At 52.7% G+C, this 16,358-nt stretch overlaps 9 protein-coding genes across 9 annotated transcripts; 4 read left to right on the forward strand and 5 right to left on the reverse strand.

Moving 5' to 3' along the window:
* Window positions 1-139: 139 nt before the first annotated feature.
* Z520_00363 (uncharacterized protein) lies at window positions 140-1,243 on the reverse strand (the record flags this gene model as incomplete). Its single annotated transcript, XM_016770884.1, has 1 exon — window positions 140-1,243. One exon carries the CDS (start codon window positions 1,241-1,243, stop codon window positions 140-142), a length of 1,104 nt encoding a protein of 367 aa, XP_016637794.1.
* Window positions 1,244-1,253: 10 nt separating this feature from the next.
* On the reverse strand, window positions 1,254-2,255 carry Z520_00364 (uncharacterized protein; the record flags this gene model as incomplete). Its single annotated transcript, XM_016770885.1, has 1 exon — window positions 1,254-2,255. The coding sequence occupies one exon, from the start codon at window positions 2,253-2,255 to the stop codon at window positions 1,254-1,256; it is 1,002 nt and encodes a 333-aa protein (XP_016637795.1).
* Window positions 2,256-2,776: 521 nt separating this feature from the next.
* Window positions 2,777-4,408, forward strand: Z520_00365 (uncharacterized protein; the record flags this gene model as incomplete). The annotated part of the gene is made up of 1 exon (XM_016770886.1): window positions 2,777-4,408. The coding sequence occupies one exon, from the start codon at window positions 2,777-2,779 to the stop codon at window positions 4,406-4,408; it is 1,632 nt and encodes a 543-aa protein (XP_016637796.1).
* A 383-nt stretch (window positions 4,409-4,791) lies between these two features.
* Z520_00366 (uncharacterized protein) lies at window positions 4,792-5,892 on the forward strand (the record flags this gene model as incomplete). Its single annotated transcript, XM_016770887.1, has 1 exon — window positions 4,792-5,892. The coding sequence occupies one exon, from the start codon at window positions 4,792-4,794 to the stop codon at window positions 5,890-5,892; it is 1,101 nt and encodes a 366-aa protein (XP_016637797.1).
* Window positions 5,893-6,613: 721 nt separating this feature from the next.
* On the forward strand, window positions 6,614-8,815 carry Z520_00367 (uncharacterized protein; the record flags this gene model as incomplete). The annotated part of the gene is made up of 1 exon (XM_016770888.1): window positions 6,614-8,815. One exon carries the CDS (start codon window positions 6,614-6,616, stop codon window positions 8,813-8,815), a length of 2,202 nt encoding a protein of 733 aa, XP_016637798.1.
* Window positions 8,816-9,260: 445 nt separating this feature from the next.
* Window positions 9,261-10,513, forward strand: Z520_00368 (uncharacterized protein; the record flags this gene model as incomplete). The annotated part of the gene is made up of 5 exons (XM_016770889.1): window positions 9,261-9,381; window positions 9,437-9,663; window positions 9,733-9,817; window positions 9,885-9,934; window positions 10,007-10,513. 5 exons carry the CDS (start codon window positions 9,261-9,263, stop codon window positions 10,511-10,513), a joined length of 990 nt encoding a protein of 329 aa, XP_016637799.1.
* Window positions 10,514-10,912: 399 nt separating this feature from the next.
* On the reverse strand, window positions 10,913-12,003 carry Z520_00369 (uncharacterized protein; the record flags this gene model as incomplete). The annotated part of the gene is made up of 4 exons (XM_016770890.1): window positions 10,913-11,129; window positions 11,227-11,550; window positions 11,617-11,694; window positions 11,756-12,003. The coding sequence occupies 4 exons, from the start codon at window positions 12,001-12,003 to the stop codon at window positions 10,913-10,915; spliced, it is 867 nt and encodes a 288-aa protein (XP_016637800.1).
* Window positions 12,004-12,767: 764 nt separating this feature from the next.
* On the reverse strand, window positions 12,768-14,784 carry Z520_00370 (uncharacterized protein; the record flags this gene model as incomplete). Its single annotated transcript, XM_016770891.1, has 2 exons — window positions 12,768-14,341; window positions 14,403-14,784. 2 exons carry the CDS (start codon window positions 14,782-14,784, stop codon window positions 12,768-12,770), a joined length of 1,956 nt encoding a protein of 651 aa, XP_016637801.1.
* A 535-nt stretch (window positions 14,785-15,319) lies between these two features.
* Window positions 15,320-16,310, reverse strand: Z520_00371 (uncharacterized protein; the record flags this gene model as incomplete). The annotated part of the gene is made up of 2 exons (XM_016770892.1): window positions 15,320-15,713; window positions 15,838-16,310. 2 exons carry the CDS (start codon window positions 16,308-16,310, stop codon window positions 15,320-15,322), a joined length of 867 nt encoding a protein of 288 aa, XP_016637802.1.
* Window positions 16,311-16,358: the final 48 nt, after the last annotated feature.

Raw genomic sequence — 16,358 nt, forward strand, 5'->3', positions numbered from 1 at the left:
AGAGGGTACTATTGCTGGAGAGGGTACTGTTGCTGGAGAGGGTACTATTGCTGGAGAGGGTACTGTTGCTGGAGAGGGTACTATTGCTGGAGAGGATACTATTGCTGCGCAAACAGAAACCGACTGTCTCCGCCATGACCTATACTAGGAGCCTCCATCGTGCCTTGAGCAAGTCTGGGTCACTCTCCACATGCGCCTTGACTTTACGTACAATTCCGTCCATGTCCAGCCCGAAGCGTGCCATATTCGCTGGGCCGCTCCCACTATAACCAAACGAGCTCATTGCCACCGATGCCGTGCAGTAACGTGCCCAAGTAGTGGACACATATGCCTCTACAGAAATGATGTGCCTGCAAGCCGACAGAACAGAGACCTTGTATGATTCATCCTGTTGCTCGAACAAATCAATACTAGACATGCTCACAACTCTGGTTGGTATATTGCTGGCGGAGAGCTTGGCCGCAGCGGCAACAGCATGTGGCAGATCCGATCCACAAGACACGAGTGTTACGAGGGCCCTTGCTTTCTCAACGACAACATACCCACCCTGCGCAACCTTGAATCGACTCGTAGAGGGCACCACCGCGGGCGCTGGATCTCTTGCGAGCGACAGCATCACAGACCGGTTTTTCACCGAGAGTGCCACAAGCCATGCCCCGATTACTTCTTCAGCATCGGCAGGCCGAAGGTAAAGTAGGTTTGGCATGGCTCGAAACAGTGAATCCAACTCGACGGGCTGGTGAGTTGGCCCATTTTGTCCTTCGGCGATCGAGTCGTGCGTGGCGATATGGATGACCTTTAATCCACTGAGGACGCCCATCCTCACACCTGGCGCTGCGTACAAGTAGAACATGAAGAAAGTGGCAGTAATTGGGACTATCATCTGGTGGCAATACGCCGCGAGCCCGTTCGAGATGGCTGCCATTGCATGTTCGCGAATGCCATATCTGATAACCCTGCCTTGTCGATTGACACTGTCAAATATGCGATGTGACTGGTCGCCAAGTTGATTTGAATTCCACAGATCTGCTCCCCCAGCCATGAGACTAGGCACACGGTCGAGAAGCGTGTTGAAGACTTGTCCATTGAATGTTCTCGTGGCTTGGACAGTCGCCGGGACTTGCATCGATGTCAAAAGATGCTCGAATTCGAGCTCTCCTCGCATCCGCTTCGTTAATTGCTCCCCGAGCTCTGGAAATGTTTGGCAATATTTCTCCAACTTGTTGTTCCACGCTCTTTCCATTGATGCGCCATTAGATGAGCACCAACTGAAATATGCCTTGGAGTTTTTCGAGATAGTGGCTTGGTGTGTTCGAGCTCTCGGCAAAGAGTGCGGCATCATCGTCGGTATAAGTTCCATGGTGAGATTTGAAGGTCCCCGCCGTAGATGTCCCAAAGCCGATAGTTGTGCGAATATTGATGAATGTCGGTTTTCTATCGGGACTAGGTGCCCGAGCCAGTTGGAGGGCGGCGACGATGTCGTCCACAGCGCTGTCACCGCCGAAGACGTCAATCACTTGCCATCCTAACGCGCGCATTTTGGCATTGGTGTCTTCAGATACTATCCACTCAAGAGGTCCGTCACATGTGACAGCGTTGTTGTCGTAGCATAGGATGAGGTTGTCGAGTTTCAGATGTCCAGCGACGGCTATTGCTTCCTGCGCAACACCTTCTTGAAGACAACCGTCGCCAGTGGTACAGAAAATGCGCGACGTGATGATGTCGTAGCCTTCTCTGTTGTACGTAGCAGCGAGCTGCTTCGATGCTATGGCCAACCCGACGGCATTTGCGATCCCCTGGCCTAGTGGCCCTGTGGTAACTTCGACACCAGGGACCTCGATTTCTGGATGACCGTGACATAGAGTCTCCTTCCATGTCCCTGTCTGAGGGTCGACGGTCTTTGGGTTCGCGTACATTTTCAATTCTTCCAGCGTCATGCCAACATATCCAGTGACGTGAAGCATTACGTACAGGAGGATTGCGGCGTGCCCATTGGAAAGCACAAATCTGTCGCGGTCAAACCACTCTGGATTTTGAGGACTATACCGCATCGTGTGTCGCCACAGCGCAACGGCCAAGGGTGCCATAGAAATGGCCGATCCTCCATGACCACCACCATTCTGTCTGCAGCAATCGATCACCAACTTGCGGATCTCACGGACAGCATGCTGGTCGTCGTCATGAACTCGCCCCGACTCGGCCTGAAAGGGGATTTCGTGGGCGCTCACTCCGTTAACCATCGACGAGACACTCATTTTTGCATTTGGTCTACCGAGCGAGATATCCGTAGGCTCCTTGATGGATTTATTGTTATACCGGACGTGTCATCGCCATTGACATTCTGAAGCTACCTCCCCACAAACTCCAAGCCATAAACACCTTCCCACCGGGTATCGCTAACCAAGTCGATCCAACCGAGGATTCGACCTATCCGAGCACCGTGGAGTGTTGCATATACCCACGTCCTTGATAGCCGGCCATGTCGGCAGTCCTTTTTTTTCGACGCCTACACATAGATCAGGCCAGCTTGCCTCACGTGTTTTGCCACTATGGCTTTGAAATCTCCGATTCTGTAGTTAAAGGAATAAGAGACGGTGGGCTAGTGACAGCTATCGGCAACACAACAGCATATAGGCAGTATGATCAGCATCATCTGGCACGCGCGCTCGTTACACAGGGCCTAGGTGAGTTAGACTTTATATTTTGATCCTGCTCTAGATAGTATAAACAGAACATTGGCATCGAATCTCTTTACCTATACCCATTCGCGTCGAAAATGGCCAACCCCGAACCACGATTGATCATCATTGGAGGCGGCGTGGCTGCAATTGCACTCGGAGTGAAATTGAAGACTCAGTTGGGCTTTAAGAACTTCATCGCCTATGAGAAAGAAGCTGGAATTGGCGGCGTCTGGCGTACGAACACGTATCCTGGAGTCGGCTGCGATGTGGACTCACACCTATACTCCTTCTCCTTCAACCTCAATCCCAACTGGTCCCGACGGTTCGCCGATCAACGGGAGATTCTTCAGTATATGGAGGACACTGTGGATAAGTTCGACATTCGCGACCACTTCGTTTTGAACACCAAAGTTGTCGAAGCAGCGTGGATAGAAGAAGAGGCGGTATGGGAAGTTCAGCTCGTCGATCTCGAAACAGAATATCAATACTCGAAAAAGGCAGAATTTCTGGTCTCTGGCTGCGGCGTCCAGTCATATCCCAAACCCTGCGATATTCCTGGGTATGAGAAATTTAAAGGCGCCATTTGGCACTCGGCCAGATGGAACCACGACTATAACCTGAAGGGCCGGCGAGTGGCCGTGATTGGGAACGGCTGCTCGGCGGCGCAATTGGTGCCATACGTGGTTAACGACGCCGCGTATGTCTACCAGTTTCAACGATCACCCCAATGGATCAACGAGCGACCCAACAAAGAGTTCTCAGCTTTCCAAAAGCTGTGCTTCAAGTATTTGCCTTTATGGCAACGGCTCTATCGGTTCTATCTTTGGAAAACAACTGATGCCTTACACGAACTCTACACTTCGGACACTAAACACGCCGTGGCAGCTCGTGAAGCTGCAACGCGAGAGACCATCGCGTACATGAAGAAAATGGCGCCGGCCAAATACCACAAAATCCTTATTCCAGATTTCCCACTCGGGTGTAAGCGTCGCGTTTTCAACCCTGGGTGGCTCGAATGCTTGCATAGCCCTAATCTTGAACTCACCACGGAGAGAATCATTGAGATCACTGAGACGGGACTCCGAACGAGTAAGAGGACAATTGACGTTGATGCCATCGTCTTGTCGACGGGATACAATATGCAGGAATTCCTGTCCCCAATCAAGCTGACGGGACGCAACGGCAAGACACTATCAGAACACTGGAAGGAAACCCGCGGTGCTCAGGCTTATAAGGGTACGTTCGTCAGTGGATTTCCCAACTTCGGAATCGTCTTTGGGCCGAATGCCTTCCCGGCACATAACTCGGTTATCTATACAGACGAAGTCCAGGTAGAATTCATCATCAAGACGGTGATTCAGCCGGTACTCGCCGGGCACTTCAAAGTCATAGACATCAAGGATTCCGCTGAGACGCTGGACGCGAACCACGTCCAGAGGAAGTTACAGACGATGGTATGGAGTGCCAATTGTGTGAATTGGAATCGTGATGGCCGAGGCAGAAACACGACAAACTATTTTGACACTACGTGGATGTTCTGGTACCGCTTGTACTGGCCCGTATGGAAGGATTATACCATCTCCGGCGGCAGAGGTACCCATCCAATCCATCCGCTGTGGAAGCTCGCCGCAAGCGTTCTTGGTGTTGGTTGTCTGGCAGAGGTGGCCTGGCACTTCTCTCCTGCTCTGGTGCAGTCCCTATCGGCACTCTACAAACTGGGTTTCTAGGTAGTAGTTGTGACTCGTATCTGCAAAATTCACGCACTTCATAGTTGAAACACGTTGCATTGCGCGGCTTGAATCTGAGACTAACTTGGTGCCTGAACCACTGCGTTTGTATCGCTCTGCGGCGTCGGTCATCCTTTCCCTGGAGTGAGAAGGCTAGAGCTTCGGGTATAGGCTAAAGAGTTGTCCGGCCGGGTACTCTCCAACCCTTCGGTAACCTCATGATGAATACTGCGGAATGTCCAGCTCGATTGGCAATCCCGTCCACTGTTTAGGAGGGGGCTGGCCTCGGGAACACAAAGATATAATAAGTGCAGAGTGTCCCACGACCAGTCCTGTGCCTCTACTACTAACCCTACCGGCACCATTTCTCAGAAGTGGCCACTATGAGTTCCGGACACAGGCACCAGGCCATGGTGCTTTATGGCGCGCAGGACCTTCGACTGGAGACGGTCGACACTCCCACGCCAGGTGCAAACGAGGTGCAGATTCGACCACGAGCCACAGGAATTTGCGGGACGGATATTCACTACTATGAGCATGGTCGGAACGGGAACTACGTCGTCCGAAAGCCGTTGGTCCTCGGACATGAGGCTGCTGGCGAGGTTGTTGCCGTGGGCAAAGACGTGACCTCTATCACAATCGGGGATCGAGTGGCAATTGAACCACAGCGACCTTGCGGCGGCTGTAAGCAGTGCAAGGAAGGGATATACAATCTGTGTCCCAACCTCAGGTTTACCGGTTCGGCGACCGCAGATCCGCCTGTCCAAGGATCTCTCCAGCAGGTCTACAATCACCCAGCAAGTTTTGTACATCGACTACCTGAGAGTCTCACATTCACAGAAGGAGCTTTGGTCGAACCCCTCTCAGTTGCTATGCACGCAGTGCGCCGTTCTGGATTTCGAGCCGGGCAATCCGTGATGATCTTAGGAGCTGGTGCGATCGGGCTCCTTTGCGCCAGTGTAGCGCAGCTCTCTGGCGCGTCGAGAATTTGTATGGTGGACATCGACCAATCTCGGCTCGACTATGCAAAGACTCACAAGCTTGCCGACCACGTCGGGCTGATGCCGCCGAGTCAAGTGCAGGACCTCTCCAAGGCAGAGATATTTGCACGCACGGCCCAGGATATACTCAGTCAACCCGGATTTGAACTAGCGGATAGGGTTTTTGAGTGCACCGGAGTCGAAACATGTGTCAATGTAGGCATCCATTGCACAGCACCGGGCGGCAAGGTGGTCTTGGTCGGAATGGGAAGCCCGTTGCAATCGATTGATGTGGGAGCGGCCGCGAAACGGGAAGTGGACTTGTTGGGGCTCTGGAGATATGCGAATACCTTTGAAACCGCCATCGCTCTGCTTGCTTCTGGTCGCCTGAACGTAAAGTCACTGGCAACACACCGCTTTGAACTTACCGAGGCGGCCAAAGCATTTGAAGTCGTGCTACAGAAGCCCGAAGGTCTTGTCAAGTGCGTCATCTCATCAGATTAAACCAGACAGGTCGAAGAACAAACCAAAATTCTACTTGCTCAATGGACGGCAGGCTGGCCTCAGAATCATCCCGTTGACCAGTACGACGGACCTTTACTTGGCTTCCGAGGCCAGACTTCTCGCAAATTGAAGTCAATTTTAGATCAAATTCGCAACCTAGACCACGGCTGAGTAGCGAGCCAGTCGAAAGAGCAGACCCTGAATTGGGGACCCGGCTATATAAACGAGCGATGGGGGGATTGGCCTCGTGCCGGCTATTTACACCACATAGCCGGCCCCTTTTTGCCACCAAAGGCCCTGCGAGGGAAGTTTGTGGCCAGGGTCTCATTTGAGATGATGCCGTGACGGGTGGCCTGAACACTAGTCAGCATGACAGTCTCAGTGGAGTCTTGTTGAGCAGGGTAGGTAGTTTAACGTGTAGTAGTACTGAATGCAATAACCCTTGCGCAGGAGCGCGCCCTGTACAGTCGGCGCTACTACACGTGAAACTACCCTGCTCAATAAGAGTCCACCGAGGTGCTGCACCCCGCAATCTGGCGGACCGAGGACTTCAGGGAGAGTAGTCGTATTGTGTTGTAGTGCCCTGGGACTTTCCCGGGCCCGTGCTGTCCAATCCACGCCGCGCTTTGGTCGAGTCCAAGGACAAACTTGGAATCTGAATTTTCGCTGCCTCTCACCCTTGGATTGATGCTCTTAAGAGCTTCCTATCGGTTGCAAAGATATGGCCGCCGGCGAAGGCGTGCGTTGCCGCGCGGCGCGTGCTTGCAAGAGGTGTCATGTTAAGAGAATCAAGTGCGATGCCATTGAGGGCGGTATGCCCTGCACCGGATGTCAACAGGCCGAGAATAGTGAATGCAGCTTGATGCCTTCGAACAAGGGTACCTACATTCGAGCAGGATCCCGACGGGCGAGGCATCAACAAGCGGAAAGGGTGCGTTCTTGCATTCCTTGCAGTACGGCTGTGCCTCGAGATACAGATTACCAACGATTTGTCGCGGCCGAAGCAACGACCGAAGCAACGACCGAAGAACAGTATGCAGACCACCAACCTTCACGGAATCCCGACCCAGTGCCAGGGACTATGGTATCGAGAGGAATCAATCGTGGTGGCAGAGGTCTCAACTCTGCCGCATCGCCACTGGACCGCCGTGCCACCTCGCCCGCATCTGGCGACGATGCCACCAACTCTCCGGTATTGGACCTCGCGACGACACGTCCGGAATCATCTCATCGGGAACCTTCCTGGACCACGATGTTTGACGGGCTCTTTGACAATCTTTCACATAACCAGAAGGCCGCTCTCGACAAATGCTCCATCACCTATCTAGGCGAGTCATTCCCATTAGGCATGGTTCTTGAAGAGGTGAATGAAGGCGGAAGAACGCGCCTGCATCATCCCGGACCGCCTGTTTCCGAGTCCTCGGTGGTAGAAGAGCCATCGGGACAGCGATATCCCTCGCATATGCGGCCAGAAGATATCGCGTACCTCAAAGCAAAGGGTGCATTCACGTTCCCTGATGCTGATATGCTCGATGCATTGGTAACGACGTACTTGGGACGAGTGTATCCCCTGTATCCAATAGTCAATCGACAAGAATTTATTCGACAGTATGAGGCCGATGAGGTCCCGGCCATGCTATTGCATGCTGTCTGCTCAATTGCTGCGACATTTTGCGACCTCGCCCTCATCCACCGTGCCGGATTTCTTTCACGGCTTGACGCAAGGTTAGCATCCTACCGCAAAGCCAAAGCGCTTTTTGAAGTTGGGTACGAGACCGACAAGATTGTGCAGCTACAGAGTGCCGTCTACATGACATTTTGGGGCGGAGGGCCGACCAACCATTGGAACTATTTCAGCTGGATCGGCACGGCCGTGACGATCGCAGAGTCTCTTGGGATTCATCGGTCGATGGCCAATGCTGATATGGATGTTTCTGACAGGAGTCTATTGAAGAGGCTATGGTGGACTCTCGTCAACAGGGACGCTCACTGCCAAAGCCTGGTTGGGCGCCCGTTTCGGATCAACCAAGAACAGGTCGACATAGAGCCCTTGGTGCCAGAGGATTTCGAGGAAGATATGCGGAGCGCCGAGTTCAAATCGCATCCATTACGAACCGCGTTCGGTCTCTACCAAATCCACATGTCACGGTTATCGCTCATCGTCAAAGATATCGTGAACACTCGATTTAGACCCGGTAGACTGCAGTCGAGAGCTGCCGTTCTGTACGACAAACTGCTGCGCTGGCGCCATGAGTTGCCTGAGGAGCTGCAGTGGGTGGATGGTGATGCAAACCTAGACGTCTTTGTGTTATGCCTCTGCACATCTTACAACCACCATTTGATACTCCTCCACCAAGACCAACCGCCCATGGGTGGTTTGGCGTCTACTACCCAAGAAAATCCCTTATTGAAAAGGTCGATTCCTTCGCCCGAGATCGCAGCCAGGAATATTACTTGCCTCGTGTACACGATATACGCCAAGTCGAGCCCTCTATGTATCCCACATGAAACATTCCAAGGCGTGTTCCTGGCGGAGGCAGTAATGTTTACACAGATGAAGGCTTCTGAGCTGATGACCGCGCAGCATGGGAGAGCGGCATTATCCGCTTGTCAGATGCTGTGGCATACAGTCTTGGAAACCTGGGACGCTTCACCTTGGATCCTCCGTCTGTTCGACCATCTGGTCGGGCGTCTCGGCCTTCCAAGCGACAGGCAGAACGACCCTAGCTGGGTAGCGACGGGTGAGTCTTCCACAGGTGCTCTGCACGCCGACGAGTTTGTGGATGACTTCGGGAATACTCTCCCAACCCTGTCCACCTTTCTCGACATGACGCAAGACGGAGGCGCGTTGTCGAATTTTGTAGATTTTCCCATCTTTTCAGGTTCTTTGGGCTTGACAGATCCAAGTCTAGGAATGCAATAGCAGAGCATTTTAGGTGGTGGGAGACGCACATGGATGACTTCTGGTATGATTGTGGGTAGTAAGCGTACAATTGACATCAAGTAGTCTACTCATCTCGCTTCTAACAAGATCATCCCGCAACAGAATAGTTGACTATAAGTCCAAATACAAAGTTCGCCGCAATGAACTTTAGAGGGCCCGGCTATACCCCAACGAAATCACAAGCCCAGAGGTTTCCCTATCCTTGCTATTCGAAGGAAAATGTGAAACCCCCTTCTGCTGGGCCATCGAGATTAACATTAATTCCCCCAAGTAGGCTGTCTAAGAGGAGGTGTATACCGGTTATGTTCGTCTACATACGGGCGGGCTTTTCATTCCGTCAGCTCTGCAGGATACAGTATCAAAGCGCTACGATGATTTTATCGTGAACAGATGGAGAGTTCCTCACGTACAAACCACACTTGCGATGGACTTGGAACATTCATATATTTTCCCAAAATTTAGTGAATTGCCGCTGGTTCCCAACACCCCGCAAGGCTGCCTCTGGGGCTTTTACGATCGATATGGGAAAAAGGATGAAGTAGGGGGTAAGCAATCTTTCTTCACAAAACCAAGTATGACATCAATTGACCCATCCCAAAGCCATTAATCTCCTCACTACCTCCGTGGTAAGAGAGGCCAGCAAGGAAATTCAGACAGGACATCATGTCCAACTTGACTGGCCGCTACATAATCAAGAGTTCCCGGGGTACAATCGCAAACGCTTTGAGCACAAGATCATCGACCACAAACCCCTCGGCATATGTGGCTTTGATGACGAAATCCACATGAATACACAGAGCGGCTCGCAGTGGGACGGACTGAAACATGTAAGTCACAGGTGGCATTTTTCCGCGACGAGATTGTTCGATTCACCGCGACTCATTGCCATTCTCTAGGACGGCTACGGCAATGGTCGCAATGTGTTCTACAACGGCCTGACTTATGAGGAGGCGAGCCGATCTACCACGAACGGAACACATAGTGAGTTCCATCCGAAAACGAGACACCCATGTTTTTGGCAGAATAAAAACTAAAACCTCGGGTCCAGACTGGTGCGAGAGGGGCGGCATTGTCGGTCGAGGCATCTTGGTGGACATGGTAAACTTCTTTTTTCTCACTCTTCAACTGGGTGTTCTGGGGGGATGATTGGACCGACTGACAAACAATCAGGTCAGATTTTACGAGAGGAGAGATGGGCAAGCCCCGGATCCGTGGACGCGGCATGAGATCCCGCTGGAAGACCTCCAGACCGCCCTCAAGGATCAAGGCACGGTGCCTAGGCAGGGTGACATCTTGATGATTCGTTCAGGCTACGTTAAGCGTCACAATGAAGCGAGTTCCAAAGAGCGGGAAGCCTGCACGTTCGGTATAGGTAAACCGGCCATCGGGGTAGCCGCGGACGAGGAAACTGTTCGGTGGATGTACGACCAGCACTTTGCGGCCCATGTTGGCGATACAGTGGCATTTGAAGCATGGCCGCCGTCTCCGGCCAGGGACTACAGCTTCCACAACTGGTCGCTTGTCTGGTGGGGGACACCACTGGGAGAGCTCTGGGACTTGGAACGTTTGGCAGTAGCTTGCGAACGGCATGGCCGGTGGTCGTTCTTCTTCACCAGTGCTCCTCTGCACGTCAAGGGCGGAGTGGCGAGCCCCCCATGCGCGATTGCTGTATTCTGACGGTCTATACGGGCCTCGAAAGGCCCTGGGAAGACGTCAAACCCAGATGGGATGTTGGAGAAAATGTCATATAGCCGATACCGGCTACCCTTTGGTTGACGCATGGAAGATGAGCCGACTCCTGTAGTGCAATCCGGGGTTCTCGACCCAAGTGAGTAGCAGATGTAAAGTCTACAGCAACCTATAGTTCAGGTAGTAGCTTTCAAAAGTCGTGTCACGTCCACCATCATTGTACCAATTGCCAGCCGCAACACAAATACCATCTGGCAGCTACCAAACGTGCTCCGATCGCCATTCGACTCAAAAGAAGTACTCACAGGACTACGAAAGGAACCACAGAGAAGATTCTTGTATTGGTTGATGAGAGCTACAGGCGATCTACAGTGGCCAATAGGCCCGTCAACTTCCATCCCAGTAGCGACCAACATGTAGTGCTCCAGTGACCAGCATCTCAGAGCCGCTCATGTAAGAGCTCGCCTCGCTCAAAAGGTACACAGCGGCGCCCTTGAGTTCGCTTCTGTCTCCCATGCGATGGGCAGGAGGCTCTGTCACAGCAACCTCAGCAACCTTCGGATGAAGCTTGCCATAATTGACGAGGGTGTCAGTGTTGATATATCTATATGCGCATGTGTTAACAGGTTAATTAGTACGAGGCCAGTTTGCCAATAGGCAATGGCATTTCGAGAGCTGGCAGCGAGATGTCATGTACGCACCCTGGCGAAATACAATTGACGCGAATCCCGTCTTTGGAGAGCTCAACAGCCAATTGACTCTTCAGAGACACGACCGCCCCCTTGCTAGAACAGTAGTCGCTCGTGAACTGGTGATTGCTGGATTGGTGTGCCGCCACAGATGCAATCATCACAATGGAGCCAGCACCCGAAGCATTGGGTTTTCGGGGTTGTTGAACCATTCGTGCGACGGCTAGTTGCGTTGCGAAGAAAGTCCCAAAAACATTGATGGAGAAAGTTCGCACCACGCTGTCGGGAGTCTTATCTAGAAAGCGATTGTCGAAGCATACTCCGGCGGCGGTCACTCTGCGATCAATCACCCGCATCAGCCCATAACGCCGGACGGAGTGATCCGTAGTGTGTTCGACTTACAAACCATCAATCCGGCCAAAGTCAGCAACGATACTCTCGAATGTCCCTTTCAACCGGTTGAAGTCGGTGACATCGGACCTGCCATAACGGTCAGTACACACTCGTCGATATTCGTCAAGAAGCGATGGAGATGGCGAACCGATAGAACTTGGACTTGGGCGAGATCTTCAATAGCTGCGTGTAATGCTCGTGCGGCTCTGGCAGGGCATCAACGATGGCGACCAGTCCACCGGCCTCGGCAACGGCGAATGCCAGAGCAAGGCCGATCCCTCTGCCACCTCCAGTAATCACAACGACATTGCCGTTGAGAAGGAACTGATCCAAGACATTGCGCGTCAGATAACGGTCGATGTTAGCCTCCGAATGGCCGTTAGTATCGCCATTCATGATGGAGGCCAGACGACGCTTCAAATCACGAGACAAGTGTTCTGGTGCTTTAGCTGTTGCACGAGGGCGTACAAGACCCAGCAGTGTTTAAGAGGTTTCCATGGGGGCAAGAGTGGGAGTTCGGAGGACCCAGCGGATCAGGGGCCTGGCTGATGCCTTTGCCCTTGGTGAGCTCGCCGAAGCCAAGTCGCGATTGCACATAGCCGGACGAGTATACAGGCTGGATGGAAATGAGAGGCTGGTCCTGACCCCAACGGAGATATTTCTCTGCAGTGCCTTTGTGATGCGAATGCCGACAACTGAAAGAGAGATTGGCTCTTCAACTGAGAATTACTAGGGCAGACCATTTCGCCTTCCGAAAAGGAAGCTGGCTGGTTTGTGACGACGTGGGTACGCTGGCAGTGATGCAACATGAAACCACCGTATGGCACTCTTGAGTTTCTCCAACAGTAGAGGTTAGAAATTCACCATCTAGAACTTGGGGTATCCACAAATATCCTTGAGGCATCAATGCTCGAGGCAGGAGAAACAAAGACGTTGAGCTCTTTGGAAATCTGGAAAGCTCTCGAACACTAAGCTACGATAGGGTGTTCATTCTCTCTTTCGTGAGATCCTTGTCCATTTCAGGCTTTCTAGAGTAATGATTTGGCGTCGGCGCCAGCTTGGGAAACAATGCTGAAACATACACCGCCGGCGGTCCATTACTCGAAATGCTGAGACGTACGGGACGACATACGGCATGTTCTCATGTCATCATCAGTCACTCAGACCCGACTTCTCCTGCCCACTTTCCCTTCTCCCGGTTCTCCGTCCTCAAGCTCCTCCTTCAGCCTCCTCCGCTCCCTTGCCTCCCTGACCATGTTCTCGTCCCGCTCTCTGACCCAGACGCACTCGTCCCGAAACTCGCAAATACGACACTTCCACGCATCAATGACCTCCACGCCACGAGCCTCCCGCTCGCCCTTCCAGAAAGCTAGAGAGGAGTAGAGAGAAGAGGTGAAGAAAGAGGGGTTGAAGAGGACGGATTTGCTTCCTAGAATGTGCGACTGAGCTTCTGCGGCGCCGCTCGTGATGCTGTGATGTTTGTAATTGTGGGAGATGTAACGTGCTGTGAGAATAGGAGAGAGCCGTGTTGGTTGAGACGGCGGCGTAGGGAGGGCGGAGAGAGAGGAGGGTGGTGGAACGTTTGGATCTTGATTTTGATCGGAGGAGTTGGGATCAAGCGGCGCGGACACCGAGGCCGAGCTCGAAGGGATGATAAACGTCAGTCGAAACTGCTCCATCATGAAATCCCACAGACTAGCCAAGGTGTTGTGCTGGAGAAGAATATCCACGGAGTCCTGCGTTGACGGCGGCAGTTCCTGCCTGGCATCGTCACTCTGTTGGGATAATTCATACACCTCTTGGTTAAGTCCGCCAATCTGCGCGATAAAGGGGTCGGAGAATGTCTCGTGGATATCAAACTTGTACCTCTCTGCCAGGTGGGAGAGGGGGAACTGTCCCTGGGCCATCCCTTCCAGCATGTGGTGGTAGAGGTGTAGTTGGACGAGGGTCGGTCGAATGGCTGACCCCGTAGGTAGAGTGGGAGTGCCTCGTGTCTTCACATCGGTGATGTAGATTCGCCTCTCGTCGTCTTGTCCTGAATTCCTCGTCCTCTGCGTCGTAGGCCTGCTACCGGCCTCTTTACTGATATCGCCACTGCCGTTCTTCAGAGCCTCCGACAGTGACTGGCCCTGATCTCGAGTCTCGTTCGTCACAAGGTAATCCCTGATACTGGCCTGGTATTCTGGCAGTGGAGGCTCAACCTCTTTCTTCTCCAGCAGACGTCGACTCATATCCTCGAGCTTCGGGTCAGGACATTCGTAGCTCAACTCGTCAATGACTCCGTTGACGATCTCTCCGCCAATTGATCCCCAGATCTCCAGCTCCCTCGTCTTTCCATTCTCTCTGAGCGTTTTCAGCCCCTGCACGATGTTCCATATTCGGAGGCCCCAGCTGTCTTCCCTCTTGGTGATCTCCACGGGGACAGTGACGTGTATCTCATCCTCCAATGCCTGGTGGACAGCACTGCCTTGTTTCATTGCCGGTGTCCTCCTTTTGCGACCATGTTTGGTCAAGACGTAGTAATATTGTAGCTCGCACCATGCAGGAGAGATCAGATCGGTGACGGAAAGGGCTTTCATGGGAGGCTTGCGAAATCGGTCGAGAGGAGATCGAGCGTGCGACTCGGAGGGTTGCTGCTCCTGCTGAGCATCTCGTCTGGGTTGCGTAGGTTGTGGAGATGTCTCTCTTCCCGTCCTTGCATCCTCTTCATTGGCAGAAGATGGTCTCTGCGAAGCTGGGCGCTGGTCAGCCTGTCAGCGACCAAGGGACTGGGCGTGGCTTTGCACAGCACTTACGACTTTGGTCGAGTACGTTCTGGAGCAGGAAGCCCTCCACAGACCGGGTCTCGAGGTTCCACTGACGCGGTGCTTCGAGACCAAGCACTTTAGGCAGACGAACGCCTCGAGGCGCTTCATAATCTTCAATATCTGTTACGACCAGGGGCGCGATTTTCTGTTCCTGCCTCGAGTTGCCCGTGGCCTCGAGGAGGAGTTGGTCGATTATCTCGAGCGCTTCAGGATCTTCCCCGAAGTCGCTGTACTCGTCGGTGTCTTCATCGTGTGGCGAGCCTGTTGCAGTCTCCGTGTTTGCCAGATCGATTTGCATCAAGAAGCTTTGATGTTGGGTCGACCTTGTTGAGTTGTGAGGGTCGCTTGCTAGCGGGTTGGTAGACGTCATGATTCATTGACCAGCTACGACGACTCGCACAATATGAAGGCAATTCAGAAAGACTGCCCCATTCATCCCCACGTCTAGTTGTGACAGATATATGCCTCGACATAGTGCTGCTTGTTTGTTTCAATTTTCCCCATTAGACCCGCGTTGAAGGGCACATCTGCCTGCTCGTAGGCGCGCTTTGGGGCTTGCTCCTGACGCGTTGCGGGGCCTGGACAACACGACCAAAGGATGTATGATATCCAATCGATGGCATGTTGCAGTGATTTTGTTCTATATTCTACAATCTACCCCAGCATTGCTGCCTGTTGTGCCTGCTATTATGGGAAACATGCTATCTAGGATCTTGTCAGGCATTATTTGAGCCTCAAATGCACCTTGACGTTGACCTCCCAGCGACAGAACCGTATTCGTGAAACTAGTAGCCAATTCCTCCCCGTGTATGACAGATCTTTTCTTCCCACTGAATCGTTCTTTAAGGTCGCTTTGGGTCATTTGCAGCGTAGATATGGACGCCTGGACCGTCCTTGAAGCAGCTTTACTTCGCCACTATGCCCTGCTTCACCACCGGCCTGCTCAGAGTATCAATCTGCGCCTCAATCTTCTCTTCTGTACGATTGAGGAAACTCAGATAGCACTGCCACGCGACGGCAAAGATCCCGGAAAACATGAACCGGTATTGGGGCGGAACGAAGGCGAAAGAGAAGGCAGTCACCGCAGGCCACAGTTTCAGAGAATTGACAATGCTGACTGGCACCGCAGCTTGAATGCGCATGATGATGCCCATCGCATGCTCGCCGGTCAGTAGGGCTTGCATGCCGAAAAAGTATGTGTTGAACACAGGAGTGAAGACAACTTGGTTGACAGCAACCTTTGTCGCGATGGAGGCCATTTTCGAGGGGAAATTAAAGCTCTGACCCAGGAAGAGGAACCTGAACGCCTCTGATGTTAGCTCGTAGTCTCTTGTATTCCGTCTGCTCGAATGCTATGCTCGCGCTCCTCTGATAGAGAGGGTGCCCATATGTTTGTCCATCACTGCAGTTTTGGATTTCGTACCATTTGTAACCTGGTATCGCCGCAAGGGCTCCAATGGTCAACATCCTCAGCGTCCGCCATGGATTGTACAATTCCCCTCCAATATCCTGTGCCAGTAGGTCACCGCAGAGGTAGGTCGTTAAGGTCGTGCATAGTTGCACGGTATATGGTCTCTTCACTTGGTTACGATGGAACCACTGAAAAAATGTAGACACGGGCCCCAGCCGATGATACCACAGCTGTATGGGGATGTCGACAGGATCGAGGGGCTTCGCTGTCTCGCCTACGGGCACTTCATGGAGCGAGTGTGGAGGGAGTTTGTTTTGCGACGGCGACGGAGGACTTGTTGAGTCTTTCGAGGGCCCTGAGTTGGCAGAATTGGAGGACTTTCTCTGTGCATGAGGATTGAGTCGGGCTCGCGGGCCTGGCCCACGTGCCCGAACCCACGGTGATCTGGCACTGAATTTGAGCGCTGCCCGATGCAAAGGGTGCATTATTGAGGGAATGCCATGGTGGATTGAATTGTCAGCTACTTCAACAGA

The sequence above is a fragment of the Fonsecaea multimorphosa genome, assembly GCF_000836435.1.
Source record: "Fonsecaea multimorphosa CBS 102226 unplaced genomic scaffold supercont1.1, whole genome shotgun sequence".
Taxonomy (NCBI): Eukaryota; Fungi; Ascomycota; class Eurotiomycetes; order Chaetothyriales; family Herpotrichiellaceae; genus Fonsecaea; species Fonsecaea multimorphosa.